Below are 18,927 nucleotides of genomic sequence, written 5' to 3' on the forward strand. Positions count from 1 at the left end.
CCTGGTTAAACGAATGAATAGACCTAATGACACTTAATACTAGTCCAATGTGCGACCTTCAGATCTAGACTTAGAAGACGAGGCTAAATTTTTACTGATCGTTCATTCATTATACTTTTGAATGAATAAAGCCCTACAATCGTTCATTCATTATACTTTTGAATGAATAAAGCCCTACAATCGTTCATTCATTATACTTTTGAATGAATAAAGCCCTACAATCGTTCATTCATTATACTTTTGAATGAATAAAGCCCTACAATCGTTCATTCATTATACTTTTGAATGAATAAAGCCCTACAATCGTTCATTCATTATACTTTTGAATGAATAAAGCCCTACAATCGTTCATTCATTATACTTTTGAATGAATAAAGCCCTACAATCGGACATTCCCGAACGTGATAGTCCTTTCAAAACCGATTTTGGTTCTAGATCTAGACATAGTTCTCTAGCCAAATTTAAATGTATTTAATTTTTTACTTGAAAAATTATCACGGTCGAACAAGATTTTTCCCGTGCGGCCTATCAACTGTCCATTTCCAACCTTCTGTTCCTAGTGTGTGTGTCCAGAACATTTGTGAAACCAATCAGACTCCTATTAAACGTTGTTCATTCGATCTTCAGACACACACAAAACTGAGTCCAATTAATTGTTGGTGAAGTTGTCAATAAGTTACAAATATTAAAAGACCTGTTTGAAAAGTTTAGAGAAATAGAGAGAGAGAGAGAGAGAGAGAAATAGAGAGAGTGAAAGAGACAGTGAGAGAGAGCAATAGAGAGAGGGAGAGAGAGAGAAGTATAGAAAGGAAAGAGAAATAGAGAGATATAGAAATAGAGAGAGTGAGAGAGAGAGAAATAGAGAGAGTGAAAGAGAGAGTGAGAGAGAGAGAGCAATAGAGAGAGGGAGAAAGAGAAATAGAGAAAGGAGAGAGAAATAGAGAGAGAGAGATAGAAATAGAGAGAGTGAGAGAGAGAGAAATAGAGAGAGTGAGAGAGAAAGAAATGAAGGAGAGAGAGTCAGTATTAAAAGTTGTAAATTGATCTCGTGTTAAATGTACTAAAGTTGAAACTCTGTTCAGAAGTGTTGGACTACAACAGAGACAAACACTAGGTCTCGAGTTTCCAGCTGGGCAGTATTGGAGAACAAAACTCTCTTGCTCTTGCAAGATCCCATTTGTTCAGTGAAATAGAATCTACACCCAAAGTGAAAGAAAGGAAATCTGTAACAACAAGTAATTTTAATTAAATCAAACAAACAAATCAAAAACTATCAACCACCTAACCAATATAAGCACCGATATTTCATAAATTATCGATTATTCCTAAAACTAATTCTATGACAGAAATGGCTTACAAAAAAACTCACAAGCTCCGTTTTAATTTTTTTTAGTCATAAATAAATTGCATTTGAAAAAAAAAACAATCTCCCAAGATAAATAAATAATTTCAAATGGAGCTATTTAAATCGTAAATCTAGTTGAACTCTGACCTCATTAAAAATCATTCAGTTTTTTATGATATTAAATAAATGCCATGCACAAACACACAATCACATACACATTTTCTATATGCACACACACAATCACATACACATTTTCTATATGCACACACACAATCACTTACACATTTTCTATATGCACACACACAATCACATACACATTTTCTTTATGCACACACACACAAACACATACAAATTTTCTCTCTGTCTATGCACACACACACAATCACTTACACATTTTCTATATGCACACACACAATCACATACACATTTTCTCTCTGTCTATGCACACACACACACACAATCACATACACATTTTCTCTCTATCTATGTACACACACACAATCACATACACATTTTCTCTCTATCTATGTACACACACACAATCACATACACATTTTCTCTCTATCTATGTACACACACACAATCACATACACATTTTCTCTATGTCTATGCACACAGAGAAAGCATTTAATTTGAAAAAAAAAGTTACATGGTCATTTTTGTATAAGAGTATTCAGATGACTCCTCCTCTACTCTCCCACCCTGCTTCTCACTCCCATCTTGGTGTGGACTCACTCCCCCGCTACCCTCCCACCCTGCTTCTCACTGCCATTTTACTGTGGACTCACTCCCGTAGAGACACATGTACACCTAAAATCGATACAAAACTTAGCTAACAAGGGGGGATAATGACGCACGGTATTAATAGGACATCCCACACCTACCCTTCGCCCGTCTTCTCTACTCCCTGAAAGCGCCTCACTACCCTCCGCTCCTTCAGCGCCCTTCATCGACCAGGGGAGTGATTAAGAAGAATATCTACCAGATCGTGTCTGTTGGAGCCAGCAGTTCTCAAATCGTCGCTCTGTGGGTCAATAGTGGCTGCTTCGTACAGAGCCACTCTTCAACATCTTTGGACCAGTCGATTAAATTGGATAATATGACTTGTTATTAAAATATATTGACACGATTCGGAAAGGTTCAAAGTACTCCATTAAGACATTCTTTGACCCGCTGCAGGACGCCTGCTACTTTGTACTCAACATGTACCTGTCTTAAAGTTGTTTTGCTTGTTTTGTTTTTTTAATATATTTTAAGCAACGAATATTTACGTGAAAATGTATATTTCAAATTTTTATGAAAATTTTACGAATTTTTTACCGCTAGAAACTGGTGGTACAAATGAGTAGCGTAAATCTAAAGGTTCTCTTCACTAGTCTGCAACAGATTTGTTCCGCTACTTTGAGTTGTCCAATACAGCTTTTTTTTTTTAGCATCTTGGCCTCTCAACTTGACCTTGACCTATTGATTGGTTGAACATTTTTTGTAAACACCGGGTGGTCTCAAGTTTTCTTTTCAAGTTTAGCTTCGTAACGAAATGTTGCCCTTTGGCGCCCTCCAGAGATGATGTTGACAGCTAAATTATTTTCTTCTTTCCTTTTGCGCGCCAACGACTTTGTTCACCTGTCTGCTGATTTCTTAACAGTGTTACACAGTTGAATCATTGAACACTTCTTAGTTCTGCTTCAATCTATTTTTAGGTATATAAAAAGAAAGAAAAGTAAAGTTTCCCCTTCAGACCTTGCGATCTATGGGGCAGATGATGTTAAAGTCATCTGTTTCCTTGGCCAACGGTTAACAAGCAGGGTGCTATGTGGCCAACACAGCGATCAACCGCTTTTATTTTCCCCAACTAACGACAGATACCCATTAGAGTTGGGTGGACTCGGGGGCGCCCTTAAAATCCCGAAATTCAAAATTCACCGAGATTCGACCCCAGGACCCCAGGGAAACCGAGCGCTGAACCACTCAGTCACCGCGCTCCTTTTGGGTATATTCCTAGCATTAACATTTTTGTCTAGGTTTATTTCTAAACCTAGTAACAGTTAGTTGTCTTAACTTAGACCTAGAGAATGCCTCAACACTGACCTTCATCGTCACAACCTGTGGGCAGTTTAGACCAATAGCTCGTGGCCACGTCGTACCTGCCATTGGTCTAAACACCCCACACGTTGTGACGTTGGTGGCCAATGTTCAGGCCTTCTAAAACGATTGGACTCGCCTGGACACAGTTCACCTTCAACTGACCTCAACTGACCTCGACTGACCGTTGTGTTTGGAGACATTACATAAAGTATTAGATATAGAATTTTACTCGCCAATGTTTATACTCCGGTATTAACAGACAAATACTAGATCGCAATCAATCCTAGTAACTGAAGAATGGCGATCAAGAAAAAACATCTGAAACTATGAGCATCGCTTATGTTTAACTTGAAGTACTTTGTAGTGAAACATTCTGAAAATTAAAAACCAAAACTTCCATGTAACTCTTCAGGATTATGTGACTCTATGCATTGAACCAAATAACACTATTTCCAATTGTATTCAGGATTATGTGACTCTATGCATTGAACCAAATAACACTATTTCCAATTGTATTCAGGACTAGGTGACTCTATGCATTGAACCAAATAACACTATTTCCAATTGTATTCAGGATTATGTGACTCTATGCATTGAACCAAATAACACTATTTCCAATTGTATTCAGGACTATGTGACTCTATGCATTGAACCAAATAACACTATTTCCAATTGTATTCAGGACTATGTGACTCTATGCATTGAACCAAATAACACTATTTCCAATTGTATTCAGGACTATGTGACTCTATGCATTGAACCAAATAACACTATTTCCCATTGTATTCAGGACTAGGTGACTCTATACATTGAACCAAATAACACTATTTCCCATTGTATTCAGGACTAGGTGACTCTATACATTGAACCAAATAACACTATTTCCCATTGTATTCAGGACTAGGTGACTCTATACATTGAACCAAATAACACTATTTCCCATTGTATTCAGGACTATGTGACTCTATACATTGAACCAAATAACACTATTTCCCATTGTATTCAGGACTAGGTGACTCTATACATTGAACCAAATAACACTATTTCCCATTGTATTCAGGACTAGGTGACTCTATACATTGAACCAAATAACACTATTTCCCATTGTATTCAGGACTATGTGACTCTATACATTGAACCAAATAACACTATTTCCCATTGTATTCAGGACTATGTGACTCTATACATTGAACCAAATAACACTATTTCCCATTGTATTCAGGACTAGGTGACTCTATACATTGAACCAAATAACACTATTTATTTCCCATTGTATTCAGGAATATGTGACTCTATACATTGAACCAAATAACACTATTTATTTCCCATTGTATTCAGGACTATGTTACTCTATACATTGAACCAAATATTACTATTTATTTCCCATTGTATTCAGGACTATGTGACTCTATACATTGAACCAAATAACACTATTTATTTCCCATTGTATTCAGGACTATGTGACTCTATACATTGAACCAAATAACACTATTTATTTCCCATAGTATTCAGGACTATGTGACTCTATACATTGAACCAAATAACACTATTTATTTCCCATTGTATTCAGGACTAGGTGACTCTATACATTGAACCAAATAACACTATTTCCCATTGTATTCAGGACTAGGTGACTCTATACATTGAACCAAATAACACTATTTCCCATTGTATTCAGGACTAGTTGACTCTATACATTAAACCAAATAACACTATTTCCCATTGTATTCAGGACTAGGTGACTCTATACATTGAACCAAATAACACTATTTCCCATTGTATTCAGGACTAGGTGACTCTATACATTGAACCAAATAACACTATTTGCCATTGTATTCAGGACTAGGTGACTCTATACATTGAACCAAATAACACAATTTCCCATTGTATTCAGGACTAGGTGACTCTATACATTGAACCAAATAACACTATTTGCCATTGTATTCAGGACTAGGTGACTCTATACATTGAACCAAATAACACAATTTCCCATTGTATTCAGGACTAGGTGACTCTATACATTGAACCAAATAACACTATTTCCCATTGTATTCAGGACTAGGTGACTCTATACATTAAACCAAATAACACTATTTCCCACTGTATTCAGGACTAGGTGACTCTATACATTGAACCAAATAACACTATTTCCCATTGTATTCAGGACAAGTTGACTCTATACATTAAACCAAATAACACTATTTCCCATTGTATTCAGGACTAGGTGACTCTATACATTGAACCAAATAACACTATTTCCCATTGTATTCAGGACTAGGTGACTCTATACATTGAACCAAATAACACTATTTCCCATTGTATTCAGGACTAGGTGACTCTATACATTGAACCAAATAACACTATTTCCCATTGTATTCAGGACTATGTGACTCTATGCATTGAACCAAATAACACTATTTCCCATTGTATTCATGACTATGTGACTCTATACATTGAACCAAATAAAACTCTTTCCCATTGTATTCAGGACTATGTGACTCTATACATTGAACCAAATAACACTATTTCCCATTGTATTCAGGACTAGGTGACTCTATACATTGAACCAAATAACACTATTTCCCATTGTATTCAGGACTATGTGACTCTATACATTGAACCAAATAACACTATTTCCCATTGTATTCAGGACTATGTGACTCTATACATTGAACCAAATAACACTATTTCCCATTGTATTCAGGACTATGTGACTCTATGCATTGAACCAAATAACACTATTTCCCATTGTATTCAGGACTAGGTGACTCTATACATTGAACCAATTAACACTATTTCCAATTGTATTCAGGACTAGGTGACTCTATACATTGAACCAAATAACACTATTTCCCATTGTATTCAGGACTATGTAACTCTATACATTGAACCAAATAACACTATTTCCCATTGTATTCAGGACTATGTGACTCTATACATTGAACCAAATAACACTATTTATTTCCCATTGTATTCAGGACTAGGTGACTCTATACATTGAACCAAATAACACTATTTCCCATTGTATTCAGGACTATGTGACTCTATACATTGAACCAAATAACACTATTTATTTCCCATTGTATTCAGGACTAGGTGACTCTATACATTGAACCAAATAACACTATTATTTCCCATTGTATTCAGGACTATGTGACTCTATACATTGAACCAAATAACACTATTTATTTCCCATTGTATTCAGGACTATGTGACTCTATACATTGAACCAAATAACACTATTTATTTCCCATTGTATTCAGGACTAGGTGACTCTATACATTGAACCAAATAACACTATTTCCCATTGTATTCAGGACTATGTGACTCTATACATTGAACCAAATAACACTATTTCCCATTGTATTCAGGACTATGTGACTCTATACATTGAACCAAATAACACTATTTCCCATTGTATTCAGGACTATGTGACTCTATACATTGAACCAAATAACACTATTTCCCATTGTATTCAGGACTAGGTGACTCTATACATTGAACCAAATAACACTATTTATTTCCCATTGTATTCAGGACTAGGTGACTCTATACATTGAACCAAATAACACTATTTATTTCCCATTGTATTCAGGACTATGTTACTCTATACATTGAACCAAATATTACTATTTATTTCCCATTGTATTCAGGACTATGTGACTCTATACATTGAACCAAATAACACTATGTATTTCCCATTGTATTCAGGACTATGTGACTCTATACATTGAACCAAATAACACTATTTATTTCCCATAGTATTCAGGACTATGTGACTCTATACATTGAACCAAATAACACTATTTATTTCCCATTGTATTCAGGACTAGGTGACTCTATACATTGAACCAAATAACACTATTTCCCATTGTATTCAGGACTAGGTGACTCTATACATTGAACCAAATAACACTATTTCCCATTGTATTCAGGACTAGGTGACTCTATACATTGAACCAAATAACACTATTTCCCATTGTATTCAGGACTAGGTGACTCTATACATTGAACCAAATAACACTATTTCCCATTGTATTCAGGACTATGTGACTATATTTATTTCCCATTGTATTCAGGACTATGTGACTCTATATTTATTTCCCATTGTCCTGTCGGCTGTTCGGAACACATCCACGTTGCATGGAACTCACGTATGAAAATGTGGACTAAATGTTAGAAGGCGAAAGGGTGGTGGCTGAATTGTAAAGTGCTTGCCTTCCGAACTGAGCGGTCTCGGGTTCCAATTCCAAAAAGGACTGAGATTTGGATTAGGACGCCCCTGAATCCACCTAACTCTAATGGCTACCTGAGATGATTTGAGGAAAAGTATAAGGCGGTTGGTCGTTGTGATGGTCACATGACACCCTTGTTAAACGCGGAGACAGCAACAGATGACCTTTACATCAAATGCCATATAGAACGAGAAAAAGAGGTCTGAAAGGAGTTCTTTACCTTTTACTTTAGTGCGAGGGCGGTGCTGCAGCAGACTTTAAAGAATATTACTTAGTGATATTTGATAGAATGGCTTTTATCTAGCCAGAAACTACAGCAGGTCGAGATTCAAACAAATCTAGTGCAGACTCACCTGAATAAATATAAGGATACAAGTCATTACTATCTGAGATTTGGGGCTGATGAAAGGCGGCCGCTTGGCCGAACGCCTCGAGAGAACTTTTATCTCGATCAAGGCAGTGCAAGTGATTGACTAGTATATGAATTATTCATGTTATTATTTATATTAATTCATGTCATTTTAAGAAAACAACGCTTTTTTTTAAATTCTGTAATTATCTTAGAATGATAAGTAAAATTAAGGATTTTCAAACAATTTTTTTTCCTAAGTGATAAATTTTATTAATTTTTTTTCAGATGGTTATGGAGCTACTGTGAAATTTGATGAAAGAGGTGACGCCCCTGGACGATACATGATTATGAACTTTCGGCGAAACCGTCGTACACGAGAATACGAATATCACGTGGTAGGCACGTGGAGCGGTGAGCTGAACCTCAACCAATCAGATATCGTTTGGGCCGGAGAGACGCAGGATGTGCCTCGGTCACGCTGCAGCGAGCCCTGTCAGGAGGGCGAGATCAAATACAACCAAAAGGGAGAGCAGTGCTGCTGGATCTGCACTCGCTGCAACCCTTGGGAGTACATCCAGAACGAGAAAACATGCGAGTCCTGCGAGGCCGGATACTGGCCATACCCCAACAAGACCGGCTGCTTCGCACTGGAGGTGCAGTACATGACCTGGAGTAGCATCTACGCCGTCATTCCCATGGTGCTTGCCACCGTCGGCATCATCTGCACCCTCTTCGTCATCTGTCTCTTCGTTATGTTTAACGGCACCCCAGTAGTCATGGCCTCGGGCAGAGAGCTGAGCTATATGCTGCTTGGGGGCTGCGTCTTTTGTTTCTTTATGACCTTTATGATCGTGGCGCCACCGTCCACTATCATGTGCTCCATCCAGAGGTTTGGGGTGGGCTTCGGCTTCAGCATCGTCTACTCCTCGCTGCTCATCAAGACAAACAGAATCTCCAGGATATTCGAGAGCGCGAGGCGTTCGGCCAAGCGGCCGCCTTTCATCAGCCCCAAATCTCAGATAGTAATGACTTGTATCCTTATATTTATTCAGGTGAGTCTGCACTAGATTTGTTTGAATCTCGACCTGCTGTAGTGTCTGGCTAGATAAAAGCCATTCTATCAAATATCACGTAAGGTTTGTTCGGATTCTAATAGTTTTGTTCATTAAGATAGTCCAAGTTTCTGTTGTTTTTTTTTTTTACTATTTCTCTTATAAGCTTGCAAATTCACGGGTTGAACCTGCTACCTGCATGGGTGAACAAGCATCTTGAAAACGGCTCAAATGATTTTCCTAGTCTATGTATATATTTGGGAAAAATTATAAGCTAATTGGCCACACAGGGAAAACTCTGATTTGACCGTTATAATTTTTCAAAATATAATTAACTTTAAATTAAATTTGGTCTACTGTGAACACACGTCAGTGGAAATTCCCGCATGTATTCATTAAAGAGTTAAATAAATAAAATAGAATAAAAGAAAGAAATAAATAGACGCTCGGGGCAACATTTTGTTTAAGCGTCTTAGGTAAAAATCTGAAGCTAAACTGATACAATTTATTTAGGACTATATGAATGTTTGTATAAAACACATAATTTTTCAATACACACTATCAATACTATATCACTAAGCTAGAATATTATCTTATCTTCTTATCTTATATAATACAGACGTTACTTCAAAAAAGAAGATGATTATGCATGTTAACCAATGACTTAAATTCAAGTCACTGGTTTTCCTGGCTAGCTCAGGCAACCCATTCCATGCTCTAATAGCACTAGGGAAGAAGGAGTATTTGTACAAATTTGTCCTAGAATATGGGATGAGGAATGTGCCTTTATCTTTGTGTCTTTCTGAGTATTTTATTAAATTTTGTTCTTGTATTTGAAGATTATGGTTCAGTGTTTTATGTATAATTGCTACTTTACTTTTGAGCCTTCTGTCCTGAAGGCTTTCTAAATTTAGTGATTTTACTAAAGGTGTTACTCTAGTTAAGTGCTCTATTTTGTGTCTGTTCCAGTTTCTTAATGTTTTCTTGAGTTGAGGGGTCCCAAACAGAGGATGCATATTCTATTATTGGCCTAACCAAGGTTAAATAACATTTTAGTTTTATGTTCTTATTTGATTTATAGAAATTTCTTTTAATAAACCCTAATGCTTTGTTTGATTTTTTGATATCTTCATCAATATAGGGATTCCATGACAGTTTTTCATTTATTAAAACACCTAAGTATTTTGCGTTTTTAGTCTATGTTACTGGTTTAACATGAATAAGATATGGGAATTAATGTGTTTTAGTTTTTTTGTTACTCTTAACAACTGACATTTTTCTGGGTGGAAAGACATGCTCCAATTTGATTCCCATTTCTGTAATTCATCTAATTCTCTTTGTAAAATATCTGTGTCTTGTGTTGTTTTTATTGTTCTATATATTACGCAATCATCTGCGAATAATCTGACTTTAGTTCCTGAACTAATGCAATTTGGTAAATCGTTTATGTAAATTAAAAATAGTATCTTTAATCCACTGATGCAATGGACCATCAATGCCGAAATAGTTTAATTTTTTAAGCAAACAATGGTGGTGAACTTTATCAAAAGCTTTGGAAAAAATCTAGTAATATAGCATCTATTTGCTCACTGTTATCTAAACCTTTTGAAAACTCATCAATGAGTCCTATTAGTTGTGTTTCACATGATCTATATGTCCTAAAGCTATGGACATTATGTTTGTCTTAATCTTGTATGCTCTGAGCATATTTATACATGCTCCTCTTCGACTGACCCTTCCTAATCCTCCTGGGGCAGACCCTACTACCACAGCCTAACATAACCAACACTCTGTACGGCAGTGCTGAAAAACTTAAGAGAACAGCACACTATTTTTCCTTGGCACGGTCTGCAAAAAAAAGCTCACAGCTTAGCATCAAAAAGCTGGTTAGAAGAAGAAGAAGAATGCATATGCGTTACCAGGATTTTAATTTGTTTCGTGTGCGAAAATTGGGAGAGGGTAGCTAATTTCACTTGCCTCCCCTTCAATATTATTAAGTTGACCTTCTGAAAAGATTTGCATCTTTCCCCTTGAGCATTATAGATAGTGATGGGCAAAAGTTAACTAAAAAGTTGCTAACTTTTAGTTTAACTAAAAAAAATTAGTTAAGGCCAAAGTTTAATTAAAAGAAAAAAGTTTAGTTAAAATCCTAGTTTAATTATTTTTTTTTTAGTTACAAACTAAAAAGTTTAATTACAAATTTTACAAACTTTTTTAACATACATACCAATAAATATTTAGATCTATGTTATTAGGAGAATATATATAATTAATAATAGAGAGGAGAATAAAATAGAGGGTGCACAGGTCACTAGAAAGCCTTTTGACCTTTACCCTATAATGGTCGCTATTCCCGCCAATTCAAGGTATTTGAAAAGCGAGAAAAATAAAAAAAAACGTGTTCATTAAATTTCTAGCAAGTTTCGCTGCTTGATAAATCCTGATAATTCCTTGCTTCTATAGATCTACATTTTGCTGCTTTTTATTTGCATTTTTATTAAACACCAGTGTGTTCCTGTATAGCTGCAGGCAAAGAATTTTGCTTTACTATAGATCTAAAAGAAATGTCAACTCTTTTTATTTTAAAACATTTTACTAGATCTAGAATCTAGTAGAGTTAGAGTCTAGTGATGTCTAGTCAATTAGTATTAGTCTAGTACTACTATTAGATCTACAGTCATAATAGTCTATATTTAATTATTTTAGTCTTAAGTAGAGTCTAACTCTTAGTAGTCTTAGTCTTAGATCTAGATGTAAATTTAAAATTATAAGTCAATAATCTAGATCTAGATCTATTAATGAGGTAGTTTCGTATTCCCCCCCGAGTCACGTGGTTGTGTGTATACAACGCGCACCGTGCTTAGTTTTAGTTAGTTTGTAGTGAGAATCTGAATCGTTTTAAGTCAATATTTAGTGGTTTCAATTTACTCATTAGCGCTAAACTATAATTTGTTAATAACAGGAGAATCTAGAGATACATTTTTTTTAAATAGTTTCAACTAAATCAAATAGTTAAACCTTTGATAGAAGGTACCGAAGCGTTGGCCTATAATCTGCCATACTGAGATCAAGATTTCTTGATCTACAATGAATGACTACATTTACAGTTCTTAGCATTCGGGTAACCAGTCCTAGAAAAAAAAAATAACACTTTCATCCCCCCCCCCTTTTCACTGCCCAAAAGTAAACAAGCTTGAACTTGAGTAGAACACTAAAAGTTGGACAGCAGACCAGTGTGTATTGGTCAGATAGCTCTAGGGCTAGTGTGTAGTCGATATGTCGACTAGTTCTTATAAAAGATAAAAAGACTGCCATGGGTTTTCCTTGTGCGTAATAGGCTTTAGTTGTTTAGCGAACAAATAACACATCTGATAGTCAAGGATAAATCGAGATCTACTCTTACAGTTACACAGGTCAAATGTGTCTTACCCCGCCCTTTCATTGTTAAATTTGGTTTCTAAGTAATAAAATGGATCTAGATCTGTTTCGTCGACGCATTTTTGAAACTTTAATGTAACATTTTGTGAATTTCTTAAAAATGATAGAACTTTTAATAACATAATAATACATCATGTATCCAAAACAAAAAATAATTCTTAATGTAATCGATGTGCACAATGTATTTCAAATTAGCGGAATATGAAATACATAACGTTAAAAATAGCTGAAGTTTACGAAAATAACAATGTTTCAACTAATATGCATATTATCCCATATATAGGCCTATAAATAAATAAATAAATATATATATATATATGTGTGTGTGTGTGTGTTTTGTGTAGTTTATACCAAGCTTTTTTTTAATCTTACAAGAACGTTTGTAAAAACATCTTGTTCTGTATGTGAATGTAGATCTATCATCAGCAAAGTGTTGACGCTTGTCATGACTATAAAGTAAATATCATTGATAATTTAAACCTATCCTTAAACAGTTCTTGGCCCTTTATGAAAACATTCGTATAATTATTTGAACATTCAGGGAGTTCGTTGATGTACTCTGAATATTTTAAAATGTTCTGATCATTTCGTTTGTAGAAGATATTAGATCCAGAATATTCTAGAATCTAGAGTTAGTTAGAGAGTCAACATGCAGTTTTATCATTACTTCTAAAATGGTAACTTATATTAGAACTTGGACAATTACATCTAATTTCTTTCTATAATAGTGATCTATCTATTGATTCTATTAAATTCTACATCTATCCCATAAAGACATTTAATAAAAATCTTTTTTTCATGTGAACAAATAAATGTTTATTACATTTTGCTAAAGAGATTGGTTGTACTTTAAATTTTTCATTTTTGGCTGTTTTGTCCTTAAAAAAGGTCAAAATAGTTAGTAAAAGTTTAACTAAAGTTTCTTAGTTTAGTTTAACTAATTTTTTCAATTTATGCTTAACTAAAAGTTTAATTACTTTTTTTTAGTTCAAACTTAGTTTTAGTTTAACTAAAAACATTTAGTTTAGTTCCCATCACTAATTATAGAAACTACGAAATGAATGAAGTCATCTAGTCTGAAAGTTTCCTTTGCTCTGCAAACATGAAATCTCAACATCTCGTAAGTAATGATACCAAGAAGTCCCGATAATCCGAATTTCGGTAATCTGAAAGTCCGCTTAAATAATTATTTATTAATTAAGCAAAATTAGAATATTTTATGAATAAAAAAAAATGAAGAAAGAACAGTCAATAAGTCTATTATGCAATATGTTTCAAAGAGAGACAATGTAATTAACAAAACAGAACAATGTTATATGTGGTTTTTTACTGTTGGTTTTAACAATATTTTTAAACTATTGATTTTAAAAAGTCTGTAACACATATGTTGAAGAGCAGCAGACCTCGGTCTCTTTGGAAGCTAGATTACGTCAACGCCTGAGAAACAAAGTATCCGCTGGGGTCGAGGTGGACTCTTGTTTTACGCAGCGTAGCGCTACATCAAAGTCTCAGGGTCCGAGTTGGGTACCTTCATCTCGCTGTCGTTGTCTCCTTCACCTAAACGTTGCTGATCACTAGATGCTGTACCAGCGGAAGTAACCACAAATTGTACTTCATGTTTAGTGTGGTTATAATTTCGCATACTAGAAATATTCATTCGTTAGTCTGAAATGGGTCTGGTCCCAATTATTTCAGTCTATCAGGACTCCAGTGTACTATTTGAAACCCTTTAAAAAATGCACATTTTTTCGAGTAGTCTCTAATGTTTTACTAAGTGTACTAGGAATCATCCGTGCATATGCTAGCTTGATGCATATAGATAAGTAAATAGGACACATAGCTTTTCTAAAGGTTAAGTGACATATGTAAATAGTTAGCGTTAATTATATATACAGACTACACTAAAAAAGCATTCGGTACCAATCCTCTGGTCTTCTAGGAATGTGGACTTTTGAGTTGTTATTTTAGAGGCCCATGAATGGATATGCCGCTATTGCCTTTGTGCAGTCTCTCTTTCCGTCTTTGACGTTTAGATTTAAAAACATGCGTTATTGAAAATCTTATTTGATCATATTTTGTAGCCTGGTAAAAATGGTACTATGGCTTAAACTGATGGTGTCCTGAAAACGATAAATTTTCTTTTTAAAATTAAACATGCAAACCGTTTTTTTCCCTTAAATAATAAGCCATAATTAAAGAAGATTTCAAATTCTTCCATATTACAAAAGGTATCGATACCAGAAACTCAATATTAGAGAGTTCTACTGATATTGTTGTCAGGTCATTATGTAAGAGTTCTATTGTTATTGGTATAAGAACTTCAATATTTGAGAGTTCTACTGATATTGGTATCAGAAAGTCAATATTAGAGAGTTCTACTGATAGTGTTGACAGAAAGATACTTTAACTGTGATAATCCCAATATTTTTATTGCCCAATGTTGTTGTTTTTTAGCGGCCCCCGAAAGGGGAAAAGACGCTATTAGTTTTGTGTGAAATGTCTGTCCGTCCGTCCCGTTTAGATCTCGTAAACTAGAAAAGATATTGAAAATCCGACATCACAATATTTTAGACCATTCAAAGTTCTGATGCAACGGCTATTTTTTTTTTCTGAAAATGAAAAAATCTCATTTTTAAAATCAGTTATGCAAGCAGTTTTTTAAAGATAAAAAGCTAATTCGATTAAGAGATTTAGCCTTTTCAAAAAAATTAGATCAATTATAAGACATCAGTTAGGCCAGGGGAGGCGCGGTAGCTGAGCGGTAAAGCGCTTGGCTTCTGAACCGGGGGTCCGAATCCTGGTGAAGAATGGGATTTTCAACTTTGGAATCTTTGGGCGCCTCTGAGTTCACTCAGCTCTAATGGGTACCTGACATTAGTTGGGGAAAAGTAAAGGCGGTTGGTCGTTGTGCTGGCTACATGACACCCTCGTTAACCGTAGGCCACAAAAACAGATGAACTTTACAGCATCTGCCCAGAAGGTCTTTAAGGGGAACTAGTTAGGCCAGGTTCACATCTAACTTTACATTCACTTTCACCTATCCTTTGATCTGCTGGACCGTTGGGGCACTACACAAGATCTGTTAACCTTCTTTCTACATTCTTATCTCTTATTTGTCTTTGATATAATTTCATTCGGATGTTTTTATCTGAAAATATTGAAGCTTGCCTGGGTGGACCACTTCGGGGGCCGATTTTGAGTTTGTGTTTCCACACAAACTATCTTTTTGTAACCTTGTTCTCTTACAAACTACACAACCTTTGACTTTGTGTTGCAGTCGATTGTTTTGGATGGACGAGCCAGGGTTCTACGAGGTTAGACTTGAGCCTTGTTATTTTTATTTAATGGTCGATTTACTTATTAGACTTGGTAAGTAATCCAAGCTTGGCGAATTAGCTGTCTGACCAGATTTCATTAGACACAGCTGTTTGATCAGATTTCATTACAGACATCTGTTTGATCAGATTTCATTAGACACAGCTGTTTGATCAGATTTCATTAGTCACAGCTGTTTGATCAGATTTCATTAGACACATCTGTTTTAATAAGATTTTCTTAGACACAGCTGTTTGATCAGATTTCATTAGAAACAGCTGTTTGATCAGATTTCATTAGACACAGCTGTTTGATCAGATTTCATTAGACACAGCTGTTTGATCAGATTTCATTAGACACAGCTGTTTGATCAGATTTCATTAGACACAGCTGTTTGATCAGATTTCATTAGACACAGCTGTTTTATCAGATTTTATTAGACACAGCTGTTTGATCAGATTTCATTAGAAACAGCTGTTTGATCAGATTTCATTAGACACAGCTGTTTTATCAGATTTCATTAGACACAGCTGTTTTATCAGATTTCATTAGACACAGCTGTTTTTAATCAGATTTTATTGAATTCACAGCTTTCTTATCAGATTTCACTGAACTCAACACATCTGTTGATCAGATTTCATTACAAAAAGCTGTTGATCAGATTTTATTACAAAAAGCTGTTGATCAGATTTCATTACAAAAAGCTGTTGATCAGATTTCATTACAAAAAGCTGTTGATCAGATTTCTTTACAAAATGCTGTTGATCAGATTTCATTACAAAAAGCTGTTGATCACATTTCATTACAAAAAGCTGTTGATCACATTTCATTACAAAAAACTGTTGATCAGATTTCATTACAAAAAGCTGTTGATCAGATTTCATTACAAAAAGCTGTTGATCACATTTCATAACAAAAAGCTGTTGATCAGATTTCATTACAAAAAGCTGTTGATCAGATTTCATTACAAAAAGCTGTTGATCACATTTCATTACAAAAAGCTGTTGATCAGATTTCATTACAAAAAGCTGTTGATCAGATTTCATTACAAAAAGCTGTTGATCACATTTCATTACAAAAAGCTGTTGATCACATTTCATTACAAAAAGCTGTTGATCAGATTTCATTAAACACAGCTGTTTGATCAGATTTCATTAGACACAGCTGTTTTTAATCAGATTTTATTGAATTCACAGCTTTCTTATCAGATTTCACTGAACTCAACACATCTGTTGATCAGATTTCATTACAAAAAGCTGTTGATCAGATTTCATTACAAAAAGCTGTTGATCAGATTTCATTACAAAAAGCTGTTGATCAGATTTCATTACAAAAAGCTGTTGATCAGATTTCATTACAAAAAGCTGTTGATCAGATTTCATTACAAAAAGCTGTTGATCAGATTTCATTACAAAAAGCTGTTGATCAGATTTCATTACAAAAAGCTGTTGATCAGATTTCATTACAAAAAGCTGTTGATCAGATTTCATTACAAAAAGCTGTTGATCACATTTCATTACAAAAAGCTGTTGATCAGATTTTATTACAAAAAGCTGTTGATCAGATTTTATTACAAAAAGCTGTTGATCAGATTTCATTACAAAAAGCTGTTGATCACATTTCATTACAAAAAGCTGTTGATCACATTTCACTACAAAAAACTGTTGATCAGATTTCGTTACAAAAAGCTGTTGATCAGATTTCGTTACAAAAAGCTGTTGATCAGATTTCATTACAAAAAGCTGTTGATCAGATTTCATTACAAAAAGCTGTTGATCAGATTTCATTACAAAAAGCTGTTGATCAGATTTTATTACAAAAAGCTGTTGATCAGATTTCATTACAAAAAGCTGTTGATCAGATTTCATTACAAAAAGCTGTTGATCAGATTTCATTACAAAAAGCTGTTGATCAGATTTCATTACAAAAAGCTGTTGATCAGATTTTATTACAAAAAGCTGTTGATCAGATTTCATTACAAAAAGCTGTTGATCAGATTTCATTACAAAAAGCTGTTGATCACATTTCATTACAAAAAGCTGTTGCTAGGTTCATTGCAGTCTAATACTTTAATGCGTGGTATCATCCTCCTTGATCAATATTTCTACACGCTTATCTTCTCTTGGCAAACCAATGATATGGAGTGAGTTTTTCCTTCTATATTCTCTACATCGAGCAGATCTATATTTGAAATTCAAAGCCTGCCATTAAGGTATAAGTCTCAATGGAACTAAGACAAAAAATTCAAGCAGACTGTAAATATGTGACACTCTATCGAAAGTAATCATTTGCTTTGAATCATAACTATACTATTTACTATTTACTGATCTGTTTTTTTTTCTAATAATAGTCACTAATCCCTAGATCTATTACTGTATGGTGCCCCAGCGTCCAACAAACTAAGGTCAAGGTGAAGGACAATGTAAATCGATACCCGAATAGTTGCCATTTTACACTTTAGATTTTGAATGCATTATATTTTATTATAGAAATTAGATTCTTTGTCAATTATTTATTTCTTTTTAGCGATTAAATGTAGTATAGTTTAGACTCAATTACAGATCATATAAATATATAAATGCTCTCTATGTCTTGATCTGGATCTAGATTTACACTAATAGAGCTGAAATCAGAAAAACGTATCTTTTCAGAGTTCTACAATGGATACAAATGATAATGATGAAATGGTGTTGATTTCAAAACTATTAATACAGTGCTTATTAGATTTTGTAATAAAATTAGATTTACCAAATTTATGGTTTGCTTTTTTTGCGAAGCAACTATTGATCAGCTCATACATAGAAATATGGTATATAGGTGTGTGAGCAGCACCTACCTAAATATATCTATATATGTCCATAGTTCTTCAGCAACTTAGCCCATTCATAGTTAATTTTTTGTATGTTTTATAAAATTTCTTACTTAAAAATAATATTTCTAAATACTTTTTTAAAATTCGGATCATACTTTAACTTACAATAAAACAACAAACAAGTCAACAGTAAAGGTTATCGATAAAAAAATGTTTAATGAAACAAAATTATTACTCTAATAAATGAATTTATATTTTGCAATTTAATTATTTCCCTTTCAACCAATTATAGA

The 18,927-nt window shown here is 34.4% G+C and overlaps 1 protein-coding gene across 4 annotated transcripts in view; it reads left to right on the plus strand.

Annotated features, from left to right (window-relative positions):
- LOC106068013 (metabotropic glutamate receptor-like) overlaps nucleotides 1-18,927 on the plus strand; it is a 287,096-nt gene that overhangs the window by 202,225 nt on the left and 65,944 nt on the right. For all 4 annotated transcript variants that reach the window (XR_008777756.1, XM_056028023.1, XM_056028025.1 and 1 more), the window contains exon 3: nucleotides 8,303-9,069. Coding sequence is in view for 3 of the 4 variants with exons in the window: in XM_056028023.1 (XP_055883998.1) it covers nucleotides 8,303-9,069 (767 nt within the window). In the remaining variant the exon portion in view is untranslated. The remainder of the gene's footprint in view (nucleotides 1-8,302; nucleotides 9,070-18,927) is intronic.

Source organism: Biomphalaria glabrata, chromosome 4 (assembly GCF_947242115.1).
Source record: "Biomphalaria glabrata chromosome 4, xgBioGlab47.1, whole genome shotgun sequence".
Taxonomy (NCBI): Eukaryota; Metazoa; Mollusca; class Gastropoda; family Planorbidae; genus Biomphalaria; species Biomphalaria glabrata.